This window comes from Anastrepha ludens, chromosome 2, assembly GCF_028408465.1.
Source record: "Anastrepha ludens isolate Willacy chromosome 2, idAnaLude1.1, whole genome shotgun sequence".
Lineage (NCBI taxonomy): Eukaryota > Metazoa > Arthropoda > Insecta > Diptera > Tephritidae > Anastrepha > Anastrepha ludens.
The window spans coordinates 101,193,275-101,215,467 of record NC_071498.1 but is presented as its reverse complement, the minus strand read 5'-3'; the positions used below and the strand labels follow the sequence as shown (position 1 = coordinate 101,215,467).

Genomic DNA, 22,193 nt, shown 5'->3' with positions numbered 1-22,193 from the left:
TGCTATTAATTCATACTGAGTACAATTTTCAATTTTATGGCTCGTACTTTTCAGTACGCAGTATCGATACATTTGGCAATCGGGTACTGCCAATTGTTTTGGGAATTGAGTGCTTCCTAAATGATGTACCGATTTTGCCCTACACTAGGAAATACCTTTGTTTTGAACTGGGCACCTTTTAATAACTATGCAGGGAAGTTACCCAATTTCTATTTGGTGATATTTTCGTCTGAAGGGACTTATTATTGTTTATAAATAAAACTACGATTTGAAATCTATGTTTGAAATATGTATATGGATATACTTCAATTTATTTGTTAATTCACAATACACACAAATGTATGCATAAATATTTTACAACTGCAGATTGATATTAATGAGTTACAAATAAAATTTTATCAAAAAAGATATTCCATAATAGAGTAGATGGACGGATTTGTGCAGTAGTTATTTTCAAAAATAGTGTGATAAGTTTTAGAATTCTGTAAAAACTTAAATATTTAAATATGTATGCATATATGTATAAAATGCTTTAAGATACAAAAGCTGCAACCACAGTGCGTGGACGGGTGGTTTCCACATAAAAATAAAAATATAAAAAATAAAATAAAATATGAAATAAACATCGTTCTTCCAACTTTATGTTTGCATTTCAATAAAGTTTTTTTTGGAACTTCTGAATAAGCGCTGAATAGAGATACACGCTTCTATTGAGACAGCTGTTGCGCCTTAGAAGAACCGTAGCAAAGCATAGGCCAACAAGCCCAAAATAGGCGTGACAGTAGTGGCTACGGCAGAGTTGAGCGCCATACACACTTTGGGTTGTGGCTGAGGAATGTATTTGCACGCAACACTCAAGAAGTTGGACATGGCCATATCATTCTCTTTGGCATCGAATTGCTGAAGAAAAAAGATAAGTTAAAAAATAATAGTTTAAATAGTACAAGCAAAACTATTTAAAAATCGACTTCAGTTAATACATACTATGCAAATCAAAATGACTTACCTGCTTGAAAACAACAGTCGGCACGCTCTTCAATGGATTCTGGAATTGATCGGTGGCCTCGCCCTGTTTCTTTAGCAAATGGCTACCCTCGGTAGAGTTGGCGCATTGTTGAATATTTTCCCAGGCGCTAATGTGATTGTCACGTGCACTAAAATATTGCAACAACAAATATGTAAATAAAAAAATCGTGACCGCCAGAAAGTTGTACCTACATACATATAGGCACACAATACATACACATGAGTACGTTAGTTCAAACAAATGTGACTTATTCATTATAATCATACACATTTTACATACACACTTGCACGTACATAAGTACATATGTATGCGAAGCGTTCGTCACTCACCAGCGTCCGCCCGGGTATACATTGTCGTCGAAGTTCTTGCCCACCTTCATCATGCAGTTGATGAAGTCCAATGTCAATGATTCCCTGGTGAACTCAGTCTGGTAGGAGTTGGCCTGTATGTGTTCAATGGCACAGGCATGCACTTTGTTGCCGTAGCATTCATTTTGACCGTGATGACAGTCAAATAGCACATCAGCACCTTGCGTTGTAAACTGCAGAGGTAAACAAACAAACAAACATACACAGATAAGTCACATAATCAATGTGAAAACAAGAAATAGCTGGTCAAGCAAAATTATGCCTTTTTGAATGCGCTTTTTGGCTGCTCTATGCGTGCACTTACGCAGCATGTACATTCAGACATACATACACATATTAGTGTAGGATACATACGTGAGATTTGCCATAAGGTACCCATGTGATGTCTACATAGTCTCTCAGCTCACCCTTAACAGCTGGATAGACTTGTTCGGTAATGAACTTAGCGCTATCCGGACAAAGTGACTCATAATAGATGGTTACAGGTACCTGTGTAGAAAAAGAGAAACAATTAAAATAAGACAAAAAATCTTCGATAATATCATATAATATGCATGTTAATCAAACTAAAAAAAAATAGCAAAATTCAATCAGGAACAATGAAAATAATAGAAAATAAACTAACAATACCTGCACCATCTGTTTTGACAAGTGTTCAATTATTTCCCTACTGCCTTTCGCTACTGACCTATTAATACTCCTTAACACTAGAACTACGAACCGGTCAAAATGACCGGTTGGAACATTTATTTCCCATTTCCTCTTAAATATTCCAATTACATTTTTTTCGATAATGTCATGATTTTTATTAAATTTGTGTATAGAATAATATTATAGATTATTTTGTTCTTACGCTTCCAATTTTCAGAGTTAACTATGTGTTATACCTAAATATACGAACCGGTCATTTTGATCGGTCATAAAAATATCATGAATACTTTTTGTATATTCTTGAAATATTCTTTTTGAATATGGAAAATTCCCGGAATTCAAAGATTTTGCGTTTTCCATATATTATGCGAAAATTTGTATAACTGTAATATGATATATACAGTTATACTAAATCCGTAATATGAATACAATTTCTACAGTCAGTCTGTAACCCCTATACTGATAAGTTATGATAAATCGTAGCATATAAACATTTCAATTTAGTATTCTTATTTACCGTGTATAGTTGCAAATGACAATAAATTGAATATTTTTTATATTTCTTTATAATCTCACATTATTCTTGCATACATTGTAAGTGGTTTCTGATTGAATATTTTTTTCATTATTAGAAAGGGAAATAAAATTATAGTTTTCAGTTAGAAGTTATTACCCTGAAAATGGCGTCACATTCGAAAAAAACAAAATTTCTTGAAGATATAACAAATATATGCGAAGATATATCCGAAGTTGTTTGCAAATCAACAAATATTTCAGCGGTCCAGTTTGATAAAGAGAAAGTCTATGTATCCAGTGATAGTGAAGAGGAGACAATACTCAAGGTATGTAAAAGAAAAAGTCTAAGATTTCCGTCCTATTCCGATGAGAGTGAAGATCAGCAAACTGAAATTGCTAATGGAACTATTTGGAATGAAATCAAAGCTGGATCCTATCCAGGGAGAAAACCAAAACATACCATTTTCAAACAAAAAGTAGGACCTACAGGATATGCAAAAAAAAAAAAATTCTAAAGAATGTTGTGAGTAGTGCTTTCTCATTACTAATTAATCGTGATATTATACATCATATCATAACATGCACACAACAAGAAGGTTTACGAGTTACTGGTGAAGAATTGGATTTATCAGAAGAAAAATTCAACGCTTTTCTGGCCATTTTATTTGCGCGTGGCGCTTATGAAGCCAAGAACTTATGTTATGTAATTTTGTTTTTTATGTTATGTAATTACAATAAATGAATAAAATATGTTTCTTTTGCTTGAAAATGTAATTATCTTATGAATTTTTAGTTTTATTTCTAAATTTCTACTGTTTTGTGTAGTTAAACAAAAAAAACGGTCAAAATGACCGGTTAGTTGAAGTAGGTATATGGTAAATCTTCGTAGTTCTAGTGTTAATATTTCTTTTCTTATTTCTTAACATTATAGTTGCGCAGTACTTTAATACATTTCCCGCTCGTTTATGCGATTTAACCCAGACATTGTCTGTACATATAAATTTATTGTTCATATACATATGCGAGATAAATCGAAATATATACATATTTACTCACTAACTACGTTATGTACTACAAGCTTAACTCCCAATCCGTAATTAAATAACGAGATTATAAAATAATCTTAGCTTATAAGAATATTTTTTCCGTACAACCCTGTGCTTTCTGTGTTATGGATAATTATTATTGTTAATGTAACTAAAAACTATAATTATTGATTATTATATTCACTAATAAAATAGCTAATATACGAGTACTCTCAATTGCTAACGTGTGCCCATAGGCGTTTTGGCCTGTTATTGCTTATTATAAAATGTAATATCGTATTTGGCACGCGTATTGCTGCCATAATTTTTTGCAAACCTCAATAAACGTCGTTTACGGATTTTCTCCAACTATCTACAAGGTGAAGTCCAAAATGAACAAGACTGAGCTAAAATAGAAACGACAGGAGATTTTTTCTGAAGACTTCGTGTTTATTTATTCAAAATAGTCCCCTCTGGCCTCGATACACTGTTTTGCGCGATCTAAAAGCTTTTCGAAATAGTGTTTCTGGTCATTGACCGAAATGTCCGTCAGGATGTCGGTACAAGCCTTTTGGATGGCCTCTACGGACGCAAAACGTTTTCCTTTCATGACCAAATGCAATTTTCCGAATAGGTAGAAGTCACAGGAAGCAATATCAGGCGAATGCGTTGAGTGATTGATGATTAAAATCCGATTTCTAGTCAAAAAAATTTGTCACAAGAGTGAAATGCAGGGCGAATCCGACGAATGTGATGCAACAAACGCTTCAAAACGCCAAGATAGAAAACTGCATTCACGGTTTGTCCCGTTGTCATGAACTCCTTCTGGACAATTCCTTTAGAATCTTAAAATCAAATGAGCATCGACTTGATTTTTGATTTCTCCAAACGCGATTTTTTGGGTGGGTTAAAATGCGATAAATCGATGTTTTGGAGATATTCAACTCCGATTCCATGAATTTCGACGATGATTTCGGTTAATTTTTGATAAATTTACGAGCAATCTTGATGGAGTTTTCGGTGATTAGGAGTTTTGGGCGGCCCGCACATTCATTGACTTTTACATATGTCCTCACAACTATCTCTGAAATGTGTAATCCACTCATGAACTCTGGGACGAGATAGACAATCATCGCCATAAACTTTTTTCATCAATTGCAATGTTTCGGTAACCGTTTTACCGATTTTAAAACAAAATTTGATATCAGCTCTTTGTTCGAAACTCATTTTTGTACCGATGACACAAACATACTGACACTTTAGGCACATTAACTTCGCTTCCACTAAACCGAATGTCATCAAGCTTTCACTGGAAGTCAGGTAGATATGTAGCTTCCAACGCACTAACTCATTAAAAAGATGGCGCCATCAAAAACAATTTTATGACATCAGTCTTGTTTATTGTGGACTTCACCTCGTATATATTTATATTATACCTATACGTAAAATTGGCGCGTATACCCTTTTTGGGTGTTTGGCCGAGCTCCTCCTCCCATTTGTGGCGAGCATTTTGATGTTGTTTCACAAATTGAGGGACCTACCGTTTTAAGCCGACTCCGAAGGGCAGATATTTTTTATGAGGAGCTTTTTCATGGCAGAAATACACTCGGAGGTTTGCCATTGGCATTAGAAAAAACTTTTTTTTTCTTTTTGGTCATACACCGAGATTCTCTCTGAATTCCGAATGGTAATCGCGCACCAACCCATTCAGCTACGGGGGCCTACAACCATAGTTATTTCAATACCTTCCATTAATCATAGAACGAAAATATTTCCTAAGTTACTGTAGAGTCCTCGATATTGAAAGGAAGAGTATAACTGGCTGCGGGCCAAAGATAACTAGAACAGTGAGATTTCGGAGTACTAGCTGCCTCTGCTCACACGTAAACTCCCGCCCTTTTACCAATGATCCTTTAATGACAGTTTGATTTATCATATAATACACCAAGAGTTGTAAAAGGAGTTGTCCATAAAACAGCCGCATAACTCTCGTTCGCAGTTAGTTAAGCAAATATTTTATACAGAAATACTGGCACTTTGTCTGCCGTAGGTATTTCTAAGGTAAGCTTGTTCTTTTCGTCAAAGTACAACTTCAATAGTTGACGAGCTCTTATCATTTCACATTAGCTTCATTAAAACCGGTACACTTTTTAAATCATAGTTCAAATCTTAAATTTTGTTTCTATTTTTAAACAGACCGGGTTTGATTCCCTCAAGTCCTTTCACTTGGCAATCCATTAAAATCAGTAATAGCGTATTATGTTATATCCAGCTCTAAAGAAAATAAACTCCGCACATCGTCCTAATCATTTCCTTTCATTTATTGTTGAGTTAAGTTTCGTAAAGTGAATATATGTACGTCTTCCGTTCATTTAAAGACAAGAATCAAATATAAACGCAGCTTGTTTTGTAGCGTGAAGCGAAGTCCCGCGTAACAGGAAGTTGCTAATGGCTGAAAATTGCGAGCCAATATGAAGAAATTAAAAAAAAAAAAAAATAATAATGCGGTTTGATGTTTGCTTTGACGTGGAACCAAAAGCTTTTCTATTCGCGTAAAATAAATTAATTTATTTTCGCTTTGCTATCGCTATCAAATTCTATAGCAAAGTAGTTTAGTTTATTAGGCATAACTAAAAATACCAGTAAACATTTAATTTAAGTACTTTTACCAAAAATTCATTATTACTAATTTGAAATATTATATAAATAATTCACTGCTATTTCCCTATTTACTTCAATTCGCAATGATTGGACCAGGTTTTTAACGGTTTTTATAACATAATGACCGTTGGTCGGCTTAAAAAAACTTCTCACTAATTCACCAATCTTCATTGCAGGTGCCGAGGCCCTTTTAGAACGCGTGAGATTTTCTTTACAGCCTTAACGGACTAAAATCCTGTTGCTCTGTTGGATGGTCCAACAATCGAACTCATCTAACAGGGCTACCTTAAACTATGTTTTTAATTTTTTTACACTTTACACGTTTTTGGCTTTCCACTACTCAAAAACACATTCACACGATAAAAATTAATTGCTAAAAAATCTCTTTCGGAAAATTATTTCTCATAAGAAATTCCCTCACAATATCCGGGCGAAAAAGAAAATGTGAGAGAAGACTCTGGTTACACCGATTTGTTCATAGAAGCGAGGGATACTAACTCCGAAAGAGAAGTCTCCACGCTAAAGAGCTGGCTGTCAGTTGTATACTTTTGCTATAGCATCACATCAGTTGTTCGTGATATCAGTATAAAAAATGTTATATATATATATGTATGTATGTATATATATATATATAAGTGGCGCGTACACCCTTTTTGGGTGTTTGGCCGAGCTCCTCCTTCTGTGGTGTGCGTCTTGATGTTGTTCCACAAATGGAGGGACCTACAGTTTCAAGCCGACTCCGAACGGCAGATATTTTCATGACAGAAATACCCTCGGAGGCCGCTATTAGAAAAATGTTTTTCTTAATTTTGGTGTTTCTCCGCGATTCGAACCTACGTTCCCTCTGTGAATTCCGAATGGTAAACACGCACCAACCCATTCGGCTACGGTTGCCTCACTAAAAATATCACGTAAAAGGATACTCCATACCGTCATTATCTAATCCATCTTATAAGAGGATATTAGTCAATTCTGAGTACCACTTTCCAGGTGCAAACTGGAATATTTAGTGAAAACAGGTGATGCCGTTGCCGATTGGGTTTACGCGTGAGAACCATTTGGTAAATCTGGCTTCAAAGCGGTAGTCACACTGAAAACAATATCAAACTTGCGAGTGCACAACTGGCGTGAAAAATCTTCTCATAAGAACTATCTGTCTTTTTGGAGTCGCTATAAAACTGTTGATCCATTTATTTGTAGGACAACATTAAGACGCAAAACACAATTGAAAACACAATCGTTCTCAATGTCATTCTAATGTCACGTTTATTTGGATGCCATGTTTTGAAATTTTTATATTTAGATACACCTGAACTTGTTCAAAAGATGTTTCTAAAAATTGTTGCTGTAAATATCTGACCTGATTCTGATTACTTCCCTTCCTAAAATTCTCGTCTGCTTCTTCAATGTTTTGAAACGATAGATTTTTCTCGCTCTTTCGCTTTTATCAACATCCACTCCTTCGTTCTGAACGGCAGACATATTTAAATGTCAGACCATGCTAAATAGCCGTAAAAGTTTAAACAACCTAGAATAGATTACAAATAAGGGACGCAGTGTACCGACTCCTTTCAAGCTGGTTCGAAACCGGTCGCCAATATAGCAAAAACCCAGTTTTATCTTTATGGAGGGAAAATAAGGCAAAATTATTGTTGGCTAAATGTGGATAAAACACTTAACACAATATGCGCGAATTTCCTAAAATTAAGGAAATAAATCGAAAATAAAAATTGTCTCTGGAATGAGTTCTCAGAGGAAGACTTGTAACTGATGCAAGTTGCACTATGCTATGATCTGTTATTTCTTCTTCAACAATATATTGTTTAATACTTTTGATGATTTGTGTCTTTGTTTTAAGTTCTTTCGAGTTGAAACTAATGGGTCTGACGATAATAAAAAAAATAATTATTGAATCTTTATTGGTGTAGAGAACGTAGAGTACACTTTACTAATTAATGCCTTGTTTTCGGTTTTCTTTTGAAATGGAGGTGAACAAGTGCAGGCAGCGTAGTCGACGAACATATGTAGTTTAGTTGCCGCGCTGACTCTCACCTGCATACGAGTACGAGTACTTGCGTATGGTAATCCGCTCTGCGAAGTAGCGAATAGCAATGAGATATTATATGCGCAGTGTCGCACAAACCATTTAGCTGAAACAAGATAATGCGAATATTGTCAATTGCACCGAAGTTAGCCGCTTATCACCTAATATTTTAGTTTTATTTTAAACAATGGAAGTTTATTTACATAAAAAAGGGTTAATTTAAATGTAGATAAAAAATGGCTATAACACCTACATATCCACGAGACAAAACAATTGCAACTTACAGAAAGTAGTGCATTATTTTAAATAAAGTAAACGAAACATTTTATATTTCGTGGCAAATCCATTGCAATCAATAACTGCTTTACATCGCCGCGGCATGGACATTGTCAAATTGTCAACGATGGTTTGGGTATATGGAGTTTGTTATTCAGTTTTTTTAACGATTTTCCATAAGTTTTCTATGGGTTAAGGTCTGAGGACTGTAGAAGTCAATCCGCTGCATCCACTTTATTCCTCTGGAATCACGATTTTATAGCTTTTCCCGTATTGTTGGGGTCATTGTCGTGTTGGAAGACCCATTTTAGTGGGCCCATTTATCCATTGCACCATTAATACGATCCCCTGATCCCCTGACCATAACATGGCTACTATGTTTGACTTAACACAGTACGGTGTTTGCCTCTTGGCACTTATTATCACTTCCGTTGTTGGAAAGCACAGTTTTTCATTTACTTATCATTCAGTTTATATGATGACCTTTAGCGAACTTCCACCGTTTTTGCTGGTTATGCTTTTCTTATAAGCGGTTTCTTTGTAGGTCGGTAACTACGTAAATCAGTGGTAGCCAGGCGAAGAGTGACAGTTCTGGAATAGATAAGCAAGCTAAACTTTCTGCCAATTGTGGAGCGCACTCTAATCGACTTGCCAGTTTTGTTTAATCGACCTTTACGTATAAAGGAGGAAATAATTATTGAAATTTTCGATTTATAATTGCAATTTGTTTTTTCTTTGTTCACTGCACTCGGGAGACTCAGTCTTGCATTGGTTTCGTTAATCTATTTTGGTTTCTGGCAGGGTAGGTGATTAATATGCCGCTACCATTCCTAAAAAGTGGGAATATGTCTACCCATCGTTGCTTAGAAACAACGCCTTCTAACTGTTTAGAGCGTCATCTGTGTTTCAAATTTTTCTGTCAGAAGGATCACACACGGTGGAGGACTTCGTTAAATTTTGCCCGCTTCCTCTTGCTGGCGCCATTGATGCAGTTTTAGCAGCCGCAATGCAAGTAAGGCGCTGACTTTTTGTGCGGGAGTAAGGATTGGAAGGATAAGGTTTTTTTTTGGGGTTGAGGAATGAATTGTTTTGGAAACTAGGAAAGTAGGTTAAGTTTGGAAAAGTGTGAGGACCGTGCTTTGCGTGGGATTCGAACCCACAACCTCCGGGAGATGGCAGGCTAGTGCACTTACGCTAGACTACCGCAATAGTTGATGGAAATGTCTTTTTACGAAGTTCCGTCAATATAATTATCAAACTTTTTGACGGAGTCTCATTCCGTCTTATTTGAAAATAGCTTTTATTAAGGTGCCAAAATGTTACAATATTCAGGTGGGAAAGAAGCCATCGGCAGTTCATCTACAAATCATTCACTTGCTATGTATTATAAAGAGTTTTCCAATAACAGGTGTTATTTTGAATATCCCGCTATTTCGGTAGATGTTACTTTTGAAGCTGTCATTTTTTGATATTTGACAAGTAGAAACTACGGCATTAATAAAAATGGAACGATACACGCTTAAACAACGCATTGAAACTATTAAAATTCACTATAAAAATGGTGAAAATTTGACAAAGACGGTTCGTGAAACTCGAACATTTTTGGGTTATCGTGAAGCACCTTGTCGGAAGAATAAAACCCGTGCACGTCGCTTAAGAACAGCCGAAAGTACTACTGTTGTAGCCGAAAGTGTTGAAGAAAACCCATGTTTGTTCATTCCTCGTCGTTCTTTGGAATTAGGCATTCCACAAACGTCATTACACCGTATTTTGCATAAAGATTAGGGTCTTAAGGCTTATAAAGTCCAGTTAACACAATAACTCAAACCGACCGATCATCAACAACGTGCCTGTGTTGATTGGGTCGTTGAAATGCATGAAAATGGTCCGGAATTCCATCGAAAAATCATCTTGAGTGAAAAGCCCATTTTCATCTCGGTGGCTTGGTCAACAAGCAAAATTGTCGGTCTGTCTCAGAAAATCAACGTGTGACTGTTTGGTACGGTTTATGATCCGACGGAGTCATTGGACCTTACATTTTCGAAAATGAAGCTGGAGCAACAGCAACGGTGCATGGATTGCGCTATCGAGAAATGATTAACGATTTTTTATGGCCAGAATTGGATGGTATTTATCTGGACAACGTTTATTTTCAACAAGATGGTGCTACGTGCCACACAAGCAACGAAACCATTGATCTTTTACGGAAGTAACACCTCTTATTGGAAAACCCTTTATGTTCTTTCTTTTTATTCTACACAAAAAAGGACAGGAATGAAACGAGTTATCGAATTTTGCCTTTCTAGATTTTTTGTTGTTGGCCGAGCAATTTGTAATTATTTATTCAATTGTTATATAATTTATTCAATAATTAGGTTTTATTGTGCATTCTTCATAAACCCTCAAACACATTGCTTTTGCTGCTAGAACATGCCAATTATGGATTTCTTTTAGAATTTTCTTAGAGCGGAATAACTAATATTAAATAAAGAAATATATAGCTATAATGGCTTCAGCGATAATAATTTTCAGTTTCTAATTAAATTAACCTTTTGAATGGTTCGTTTGACCGTAATGAGCTTTTCGAATATGGTTGTGTCTTATACAGGTATGACAGACAATATGTGCATGGTATACCTTTTGTAATTATATGGGTCACATAACTAAAACGCAAGCGCTGGGAAACGAATTAAATTTATGTGATTGGCTCAGACTTCTGTATATTTAATAGGCGACTATTCTATATACATACATACATATGTACATACATATATGTATCTTGATTTGCTAAATGTGGATATGATGTCAATTGTTTCGTAGAAAATTGCAAACAATTTAGTTAATTATAATTATTATTCAAAATACGACTTAACAGAGAAAAAGAGCTAAAGACATTGGAACGTCGTGTAAGATATAAAAGTTACTGGATATTCGGAAAACCGGTTATTTGCACAACAAACCTAGTAAACAATATTGAGTGAGAAAATAATGAAATTTAGTTAGGTATAGCTCATTTACCGAAAAATATACCCATATACATATTTTTATAAGTATGCACGTGCATTTACCAGGCATACCCCACATCAAAGCGGACTATTTCTTGATTAGAGCAGCACTGGTAGTTTTGAAGACAGTATAAACGCGGTTAGTTGTTGTCTTACTTGCATACGTTTTGTTCCAACTTGTCGCCAGTTACAAAACGGGTCACAGAGAACAGAGAACCACTCTCTACTTGTGGGTGTTCCAATTTTCACTGCAGGGCAGGCACATGTTTATGTTTATGCGAGAACAAGTACTTGCTTGCAAAGCATAAATGAAGAATAAAAATACTATAGCATGTTCAGCAGCTTTTTACCCTTTCATGTAAGCGCTGTTTCGTAACGAACTCTTTGAAACCGGTTTACCTGTATCTAGTGGTGTAGCACGCATATACATACATACACATATATATACATATGTATGTATATATAAGCTGGGGCAAAAACAAATATCACCTACTTCAAAAATATGTACATACATACGTACATATATTTCAGCCATAAGCAGAATAATGTTTTGTAACTGGTTTCAAAACAATCAAGCATTCTGGCATTAGTGTTGAAATTCAATATTTAAATTAGTGTAAATTGGATGCAGCCACTTTTGATAACTAACTTACACATGCATACATATGTATACATTTACATAAAACAGATTGCAATGATAGTTTTTCAATTGTTATGCTTCAACAGCTGTCAAAGATACCAATGGCAACCTGCTGTCAAAATATTTACTAAGGCTGTCATTCCATCATTCACGCTAGTCAAACGTAAAAATTATTAGTTGCGTTCGATAACACAAACATTTGCAACAGTTATTCCTAATTCTAGCAAGTCGGCGTCCGATATAGTCAATAAATGATCCATCACATAAAAATTGAGAAAGCGAAAGGGCAGTTCGATAAATGAGAGATGTTAATTTCGTGCCGGAGAGGTTTTACTCGTAGGTAGCAAAAAAGCATATGCATGAGAGAAGTTTTTATAAACAAACAAAACTATTTTTTGGTGAATCTTGTCTTTGGTGCATTGCTGCTCTTGCGCCGACTTGAAATTGGCAGTTTATAGTTAGAAGCGAAAAAATGTGAGTACATAAAGTATATTTATGGCAATTATTGTTGGACAAAATAAAATTTTTTTAAACAATCTCAGCTGATATCTCCTCTTCTACCGATTTTTGCAAATTATGATCAATTTTCCGTTTGTTAACTTTTATGCTTTTTCTTTTCTTTGGGAGAGAATTCCCGCTTACTCTCCTTATTTGGATTGATGGCTAATTTTCTTATCGAACACAACTATTGTCGACATGCCGAGTGAGCTGTAAATACGCATATCTGGATTTTGACCAATATGGATATATTTGACTTGTGGTTCCAATAAGACGGCGTTATATGTCATACACGCACTGTAACGCTTAATGTTGTGTAGAAGAATTTTGACTGGTGCACGTTCATCTACTGGCCATCACGATCATGCGACTGGACACCGTTCGAGTATTCGCTCTGAGGCTACGTTAATATCATCTCATTGTTACGATAATTGGCGCTTACAACCTTTATATGGTGTTTGGCCGAGGTCTTCCTCCACCTTGTGGTATGCGTCTTGATATGTTTCCAGAAATGGAGGGACCTACAGTTTAAGCCGCCACCGAACGGACGGTGGTTTTTAATGAGTTGTTTTCTTCATGGCAGAAATACATATACATATGGCCTGCCATTGCCTGCCGAGGTGCGACCGCTATTAGAAAAAACGTTTTCTATCATTTGCTGTTTAATGCACGGTCAGTTTTTACTATCCAAATTAAGGAATAAGGTTTTTACATGGGTGCGTCTTCCTAATCACAGAATATAAATTGGATGTAGATAGTTTATAAAAAATCCAAGAACAATTAGTTTACATCCTGCAATAACTTTGACTATGCATCAGCTTCCGCTGTATATTTCACGGTTTGAGTATTTGAACACAAGACCATTAGATCAGTAACGGATTGCCCTGAAGTGCATATAACTACTTATGTAATCGCATTCGCCTTGACAGCGTAGCGTTAATCTGTACTGGGTTCCGGGACATAGCGGTGCTCCGAGAAATGCGCGCAAGCATATAAATCCTTATGGATTTCCTGATTTCGTAAGTTGAGAAGAAACCTGCAGAGTATCGAGTTCAGTTTGAAGAAAGAATATAGACTCTCTAAATCTAATATCCGACTCGGCATATTGGGCAGGTGCCTGGTCTCACATATCAAGTAGGGATGAGGATGAGGTAGAGTCCATACTGCGTTTTCTATGTAAGCAACGAGCTTCAGATCTTTAGGTATCAAGTTCTTCGAGGACTTAGGCAGCTTAAACACATTCTCGCTAGAAATATTGATTAAATGCGCCAACAGATCGCATGGACAGACAATAATTGCACACTAAGCGTAGGGTGAACCATGTAAACTGTTGTTGTCTTTTCCAATTTTAATTTTCAACTTACTAATATTAAGTGCGACTATTCACCCCAATTTGAACTTGATGGTGTTATTTATTGCAATCAATTTTGAGACAAAATATTTCTCTTCATATTGCTAATATAAGTACATGTTTTGAATTTGAGCTAAATCCTATGATTTTCTTCTAACTGGCTTAAAGGCAACCCTATACTGTGAGTTTGAATTCAAGTTTACCGGCTGCTTTTTGAGTTTACCGGCCGGAGGTTTACATTTTATATATGTAATTGGCGCTTATACCCTTTTTTGGGGGGTTTGGCTGAGCTCCTCCTTCTATTTGTGGTGTGCGCCTTGATGCTATTCCACAAATGGAAGGACCAACAATTTTAACGCGAGTCCGATCGGCAGATATTTTTATGTGGGCGGCCACTGTTAGAAAATACTTTTTCTATCATTTCATATGCTCATCCTGTAAAATATTTTATAATTATATAGGTTTGTACTTTTATTAAAATATTATATAAGTATTAACAAGGTAAGTTTTTACTAAGGAATTAATTAAGTGTGTATTTAGTTTTTTGCCCGAAATCGACCACCTTCCACGCCAGTTAAAACACGACTCTCTCGTTCGCCGTTGTTGTCAACCAGGGTTGCCAGAAACACGAGAGGGGGAGTAGGGATTACACCATTCCCACAATTATTTTCCAGCGTTGTCAATTTTATGCCGTATGCGTTACACTGTGCGCCGTGAACTGACTAAAAAACGAAAATATTTATCGAAACGTGTATTGACTATTAAACGGCGGCCAAAGCGGTGAGCCAACATGAATAAGTATTGCTTCAAAACAAAAACTTGAATTTTATATTTTGTCTCGTGTATGCTACGGTTGGTTTTTTTGTTTATGTGCAGACAAGTATATTTACTAATGGCTTTTTTTATTTTTAAAGACACTTTGATACTCTGATAGGTGGTTAATACAACAAAACGATTAACTACATATAGCAGGCGATTGAGCAAACATATAAACACGTTGAATACAGATGTGGACAACTAAATAGAGTCAGGGTTTCAACATGTGGAATTCGCCACATTGCGAACAATGGGCCAACGGACACATTGTTTGATACTTGAGGTTATCCTATGGAGCTTTGTTAGAAAATTAGTCTGATTTTTCGTCCTATCATCTGCTCAAAGTCAACTCTTTTTTTCGTTAGGCTAAGACTAAAAGTCGCTTATGCTCCTCCGAAAAATTGTGTTTTAACTAGAAGACGCCGCAGGAATGCCTAAAACTGAGATATTGCAATTTATGTACTCTTTGTGATCGACCTAAAAACTAAGTGATATTAGTCGAAGCTATGCGGCGGTCAGCTTTCGAAAATCACGCACTCTTCGAGCAGAGCTGATACGAGTATTCTGATATTTTTTCTTCTTAAAAAAATCCAAAAACTGTTCTTTTTGATTTCTTTTTTTTTTATTTGAACAGCCGCAGCAGGTGCATTCTCTATTTTTACTTGCCATCTTTACCGATCTTATTAATTGAGCCTCATTAAGCATATGGGTTTTTCCATAGTTTATATGTATATGTAGTTGTGAGTGCACAATTTAAATATTTAAAGTTTGTGTGCGATGATTATAATAACATCGCACAATATAATAAACTCGACTTACCTGAGTAGTAAAAGTGAATTGGAGTAATTCTTAAAATATTTCGAATGTTTTCAGTTTCATTGGATATCTTATAAAAAATGTTGTAATAGTAAAAAAATGTACCATTATCTAAAAGAAAATAACAACTGCTGGTTCTATTCTGTATATATGTATATATTATATGTAAAATATCTGTGTATGTAAAATATTTGTACAGTTTTGAGTTTAGAAAAATGTATATGAAAATGCGTAGCACGTAAGTCAATGAATAATTAGGTTTTATTTTTATGAAGGAATCTAAATTATTGTTTAATATGTTGCGGTTGACGTACAAATTTCAATTGGCAAGTTCATATAATTTTTTTAAAAACATGAATATCTAACTATATTAATGATCGAATGGCGTGTAATAAGCTCACGATGTTGTTTTTTTTTCAATCAGAATTAGTTTCCCATTTATTAAACAAATTATATATTTTTCAAATATCGAGATGTAATGGTATAAGTATGTATGTATGTTTATGAATTAATATAAATTGGTTTCGAGGTGTAAGCAATTGTTATTCACATATACGAGTATATAATAAACCACTTTCTAAGAGACGAGAACTATGATTGAAAACTTTTTTCCACAAAAAAGTGTATATATGGCCTATTTAAGTTATTAGTTTAATTATATCCGCTACGCTTATACGCTTTTTCACATGTCTTTCACAAATATTATTTATTATTTATTATTACCTGACTTAAAAATTAACACACCCTGTATCAGCAATTAGCATGTGAATATTGATTTTTTTCTTCTCAGACGAATTTGCTACAGACACTAAACAAATCCAAATAATATCGCATACATTGAATTTAAGCAAGAGATGTAACTGCACCTAACATATATAAATATAAAGTATTTGTATATGCATACATACAACATATTTTATAACTACTCGCACATCACATGAGAATTATTACCTTCACTGCATTGGCAACTGCAATCAACACCAAAAACAATCCAACTACGTTCTGACTCATGGTAGCACTTTGTTTCTTTTTACAATGTATTGCTGAGATATAACTTTTTTTTAGTTTTTTTCACTATGTACTGCAGTTTTACCACCGTTAAAGTCAAAAAACAACCGAATCCGGGGTCAACTCAATTCAAATGAAAATATGTATATATGTAGTGAATCTATGCTGACGCCAAAAACAAAAAAAGAGGAGTTTAGGATGCTTTTTCGGTAATAAAGAAAAAAAAGAACACACTGCCCAACAAATAAGTACGTTCGAAACGGACAACGCCTAAAATTGAACTGCCAAACAGTTGCTCACAGTCAGAGTCAGTTAGTGTCGGCTAGGGCTCGAACTGCAGCTTTTTGTTTGAGCGCTACACCGCCAATCGGTGACTTGGCTTCATGATTTGACTTGACTCGGTTGGTTGGCTTGGTCGGCTATGAGTCGCGGCATTGCTGAGTTGTTTGACTCACTAATTAGTTTGCTGTATTTTTTATGCTTTGATATGCATGTGTATATGTAAGTATATATGTATTTGTGGCGTTATGGATTGAAAGTAGTTAGGGCTGATCGTTAGTTTCTTGCATACATCGCCCACTGTGTTGGAAAGTTCAATTAAATGCTGCTGTGGAATCAGTCTCAATGCAAAATGCGTGTATGAAATTCAAAATAAAGAAAGCTTCAGTTAGGTATCTGAATAAATACCTGCATATACTATATTTAAACTTTATAAAAGTCAAATTAATGTAAATAAGTAAAAGCTAAAACAACCACGGATCACCGAGTTGACTCAATACAACTTTTCAATCATAAGAAATGCACATAAAATTATTGTATCTTTACCCCTTTAATTCTAGGATGATTATGGGGCAGTGCCTCCGTCCTTCTATATTTCTCATACCATAATCCAATAAATTTTACTTTGTCACTTACTTATAATGTGTGTATGCACATATATTTATATTTAAGTAGTTAATGTCATTGGCGGCATTCTACAATCAACGTATGTATGTATGTACCTGTCATCATACAGAACAACAACAAAAATTCGAATTATGATTTTTTTCAACGACGTTGGCTTCTACGTTATCGGAACGACTCGGTTTTACATTCGGCCAAGAACCGTCACTTCAGCTGTTTTATGCTGTTACAACAAAAGCAGATAACAACAAAGACGAATTATTATTCCGAGAATAAGTTTAGTTTTTCGGCTGAAGTCAGTAAACTTGTTTTTCTAATGTCAAAAAACCATCTAAGCAGTTGAAGAGTTATTGAGATGATTTGTTTTCGTTTCTAATTCCTCTAGTGAAGGTCGAACCCTATTGTTGTATATTCGATTAGGACCCTCATCATTAATGATATCTAATTGTATATGTCCGTACATGACATATAGGCCCTCTTAAACCCCCGATGACGATCAGTGGCTATACCGTACTGTTAAGGTTTGTTGAGCTGCCACAACAACAATAACAGAAAGCGAGAAATAAACGAATACTTCTTTTGATACGATTTTGGAACAATAGTTGAGAGTTATTGCTTTTTGTACTCCCTTTTTACGAAATATAAAAGATTATTGTCTTTAAATAAATAATACTTTTTGACGTGATAACGTCTTATAATTCGATTTAGCCGGCTGCACGCACGAAAAAATGTGTCGTTACCTTGCTCATTTGTCGTTACCTTGCTCATTGCCGTTACCTTGAATGAACTGCAAGCGAAAGCGCGGAACGAACGACAAAGCAAACAAAGCAAACGAACGGCAACGTTCGACATCTTGCTCTCTCCTACTTAAGTGAGCGTATATATGTATGTATATGCGCATATGCACATATATAAATTCAAGTATTTGTATTTGCATATGCCTTCTTATTGATTATTATTAATTTGATTTACTTGAAGAATTTAAAATAAAACCAAGTTTGTTAATAATACCTGTTGTTTTAATGTTATTATTATTAATTTTTTTATTATATATGAAGGAAAAAATGTATGGTAATATTCACCATATACCTTATAAGATATGTTGTATACTAATATATGTATATAAACATGCATATGCATATACAATTTCGCGCAATTTTCAAAAAGAACAAATCTATATGTAAAGATGCATACATATCAAATATACGAATCTATGTATTCCGTACGCAAGCAAATGTAACCTAATGTGCTTGAACTGCAAGCGAGAGCGCGGAACGAACGACAAAGAGCTCAATCGGCCCCCGCGTTCGGCAACGTTCGACATCTGGCTCTGTCCTACTTGAGAGAGCATATATATGTATGTATATGTATGTATATGCGCATTTGTATATAAATTCACATACTTGTATTTGCATATGCCTTCTTCCTGTGTGCATGGTAATGAACCAATTCTCTGTTGAGAATAAACGATGATAGGAAAAATAGGAAATGAAAGGGAGTGTTTCAAGTGTAATGTGTCTTGAGAAAGTCAAATCGATGATGATGCCTCTTAGTGTTGTTGACTTATTAACGTGTGATGCACAATCGAAATTGAAGATATCTTTCATGAATTTGATAAATGTTTCGTCATTTTTCATGTTTGTGTAAATGTAACTTGACTTATTCCATTGCAATTCCATTTACCTCCTCCTCTACATCCATACAAAATATCTATCAAACAAATAAAATTAAAATTTTGGTTTGAAAATTGCAACCATTCCATCAATATTTTCTTATGACGTTGTCACGTTAAACTATCGTCAGTAAACCGACTTTACAGACAACCTCTTTTTTATTTATTCTGCGTCATCTGCAGTGTACCAATCAGTTATATCCTTTTTGCAGAAGGAATTTGTTAAAGTGCGTCTAAAATTACCTATTTATTGCCTATTCAACAAGCAACAGTCTTTTTTTATATTATAGAAAAAAATATAAATTGGATACATAAAATGGAAAAATTAATATAAAAAAGTAGTTATTTAAATTTGTAGACTTCTATTGCTTAATAAAAAAGTTTTTTTGCTTCTAACTTGTTTGGTAAGTTTGCCATTTTTTTATTACTCTCTCTTATGCGGCATATTAAAGGGAATATGCAAAACAAAACCTGCTTATATACAGAAGTAAAGGGAGTCGTCTACCATTCGGAATTAGGAGTACGTAGGTTCGAATCTCCGTGAAACACCAAAATGAACAAAAAGTTTTTCTAATCGCGGTCATCCTGCGGTCAATTCTGCCACGAAAAAGCTCCTCATAAAAATATTTACCGTTCGGAGTCGGCTTGAAACTGTAGGTCCCTCCATTTGTGGAACATCAAGACGCACACCTCAAATAGGAGGAGGAGCTCGGCCAAACACCCAAAACGGGTGTACGCGCCAATTATATATATGTACATATATATATAATAACACTGTTATATATATTGAACAAATATGCTATCAACTATTTTTTAATGTATTTCTGTTTGGTAAAATCCATATTTACTATAAGAAAATAAAAAATTTAACTAAAAAAATATTAAGCATTCGTTTCATGTGTTTGATCACGCATCTCCTCCAATTTGTGTTGGCCATCTTTATGCTGTTTTTGTTCTACCGACCCAATTCCAACTGACAGAGTTTTTATGATAAACTTTTTAGTAAACCTTTTTTCAATAGTAAATGATGTTTCATGATCACGGTGTCCATATTTTCAAATGGTTGTATGTATGTGTGTACGTAGTTTATAAAAGTTTTCAAATTGCTTGGCGCACAAAACATCTTTTGGCTCTTAAGCACAAACTAGTGTTCCTCCAAAGAGCTTAAGTTCTGTGTCAGTGTATACTTAACTTATATTTACATATATGCGTACTTGCATTATGCACATATGTAGGTTAAAATCTTATACATTCCTTCCTATTGTAAATATTAGCATTATAGACTCCTATGATGATCTCTCAAGTAGTTAACATCTCAAATTCTTATTAAAATTAACAGGTGTTTAATGTCTAGTACATTTACAGAATATATGCAGTTTAAGACTTCAGATGCTATAATCGGATTTTATTATGTAAACAAGATAAACCTGCATAGAATGTGATTAAAAAACGTGTTGGGCAAGTTTTTACTAAACTCATGAAACTCGCTTCTAGGTGGAAAGCTACTTACATACAATTAGCTATGTAAAATATTCCTCTACATAGTTAAACGTTTTTGTATATTCCATATTTATTTAATTAATGTGAATGCAATCTTGGCCAGTTTAATAAATCATTGCAGTTACTAAAAAATTTAGTCGCGAAATATAAAACCTTTTGTTTTTAAATCTTTCCGCGCTTCTTCAATTTGTTGCTGTAGTTCTTTGGCTGCCAGTGGGCAGTCGTTGAATGTGAAGGTGCGATAGAGTACAACTGTGGCTGCGTAAGCCTGCAATTAGTAAAAATCCAATATTTATGAATAGACTTATCGATTTGCGTTCTAATACAACATTAAGCACTGACTCACCCCAAATGAAACGAGCAGCACAATTGGTAACAGTTGAATTTCCAATTCCCATTTGGTTAACACAGGCGCCTGTAGATATCCAGCCACTATCGCTACATAAGGTATCGCAAACAGTCCAATATATAGAAGCCACTGTTGTAAATTTGTCATAGCCATTATTTGCCGGTATGATTGCAATGAGTTGGAATGTTAGAAAAATTAAATACAAACAATTAAACGTTGCGTGTTGTTTCGTGGCGTTTGACAATTGAAATCAGCTGTTGGGTAAAATTATTTAATGGCAGCCGCTTAATGTAATATTGAACGGCGCTGTTTATCTATGTTTATTGTGAATGTCGAAAATAACTTCGATAGATGTCGCTGGTATTGGTTTGTTTGGCACGTTAAGTTCGAAAAATTAAGAAAATAAAATTGTGCTAAAAATTCAGAAGAATATTCAGTATAATGGTGCACGCTTTGATATAAAGGATATAAAGGGTGTATAGAAGGGTGTATTTCCATCCTAAAACTGAAAACCGCACTCTCTGCAGGCTTATAGTTTTTGAGTAATTTATTGTTAGAGTTGTGTAATTTTGTGAAAGGTTAGTGTTAGGTTAGAAGAGCAATGTTCGTATGCAGGCATTATTTTACAGAGACGTTCAACTAGAAGGGTATTTGTAAATTTGTAGAATTTTTGCGTAGAACTCGTTTCTACGTAGGCGGTCCTTAGTCGCGCTACAAAAACAAAAACCGTCATCATTTCAACTCCGGCAACGCTATTCACAGTATTTTTTAGTAGAACTCCTGTTCGCTTAAAAAAATAACCCTCTCTAACTAAAACGTCATATGTATGTGAAAATGAAGAAAATGTTAAGTTTAGAAGAAAATATATATATTGTGCCAAAGCTGCCTAAGGCACTTTGAAGGCAAATAATTGCAAATCATTATAAATACTTTGTCTAAATTTGCCCATGCGGTATTATACTAAACTCATCCCAAAATTCATAAAATTAACATTTTTAATAGAAAATTCGGGAATTTTTCAAATAAATGTAGTGACGGAAATTTCAGCATTTTTTAATCTGCGAAAA

The 22,193-nt window shown here is 34.8% G+C and overlaps 2 protein-coding genes across 2 annotated transcripts; both read right to left on the bottom strand.

Annotated features, from left to right (window-relative positions):
• Positions 1 to 276: 276 nt before the first annotated feature.
• LOC128854915 (GILT-like protein 1) lies at positions 277 to 17,006 on the bottom strand. Its single transcript, XM_054089374.1, has 5 exons — positions 16,646 to 17,006; positions 1,750 to 1,884; positions 1,357 to 1,568; positions 1,007 to 1,154; positions 277 to 900 (listed from the first exon to the last, which is right to left on the bottom strand). The coding sequence occupies exons 1-5, from the start codon at positions 16,703 to 16,705 to the stop codon at positions 730 to 732; spliced, it is 726 nt and encodes a 241-aa protein (XP_053945349.1). The 5' UTR covers positions 16,706 to 17,006; the 3' UTR covers positions 277 to 729.
• Positions 17,007 to 20,661: 3,655 nt separating this feature from the next.
• On the bottom strand, positions 20,662 to 21,391 carry LOC128858771 (dolichol-phosphate mannosyltransferase subunit 3). The gene is made up of 2 exons (XM_054095275.1): positions 21,124 to 21,391; positions 20,662 to 21,045 (listed from the first exon to the last, which is right to left on the bottom strand). Exons 1-2 carry the CDS (start codon positions 21,277 to 21,279, stop codon positions 20,911 to 20,913), a joined length of 291 nt encoding a protein of 96 aa, XP_053951250.1. The 5' UTR covers positions 21,280 to 21,391; the 3' UTR covers positions 20,662 to 20,910.
• Positions 21,392 to 22,193: the final 802 nt, after the last annotated feature.

Excerpts from the sequence above, each read along its gene's own strand:
- LOC128854915 (XM_054089374.1), bottom strand. The coding sequence starts at position 16,705 with ATGAGTCAGAACGTAGTTGGATTGTTTTTGGTGTTGATTGCAGTTGCC. Across the intron at positions 1,885-16,645 it reads CAGTTGCCAATGCAGTGAAG|GTACCTGTAACCATCTATTA; the intron begins GTAATAATTCTC and ends TTTTCTACACAG. Across the intron at positions 901-1,006 it reads CGACTGTTGTTTTCAAGCAG|CAATTCGATGCCAAAGAGAA; the intron begins GTAAGTCATTTT and ends TTTTTTCTTCAG.
- LOC128858771 (XM_054095275.1), bottom strand. The coding sequence starts at position 21,279 with ATGGCTATGACAAATTTACAACAGTGGCTTCTATATATTGGACTGTTT. Across the intron at positions 21,046-21,123 it reads TGCTGCTCGTTTCATTTGGG|GCTTACGCAGCCACAGTTGT; the intron begins GTGAGTCAGTGC and ends TACTAATTGCAG.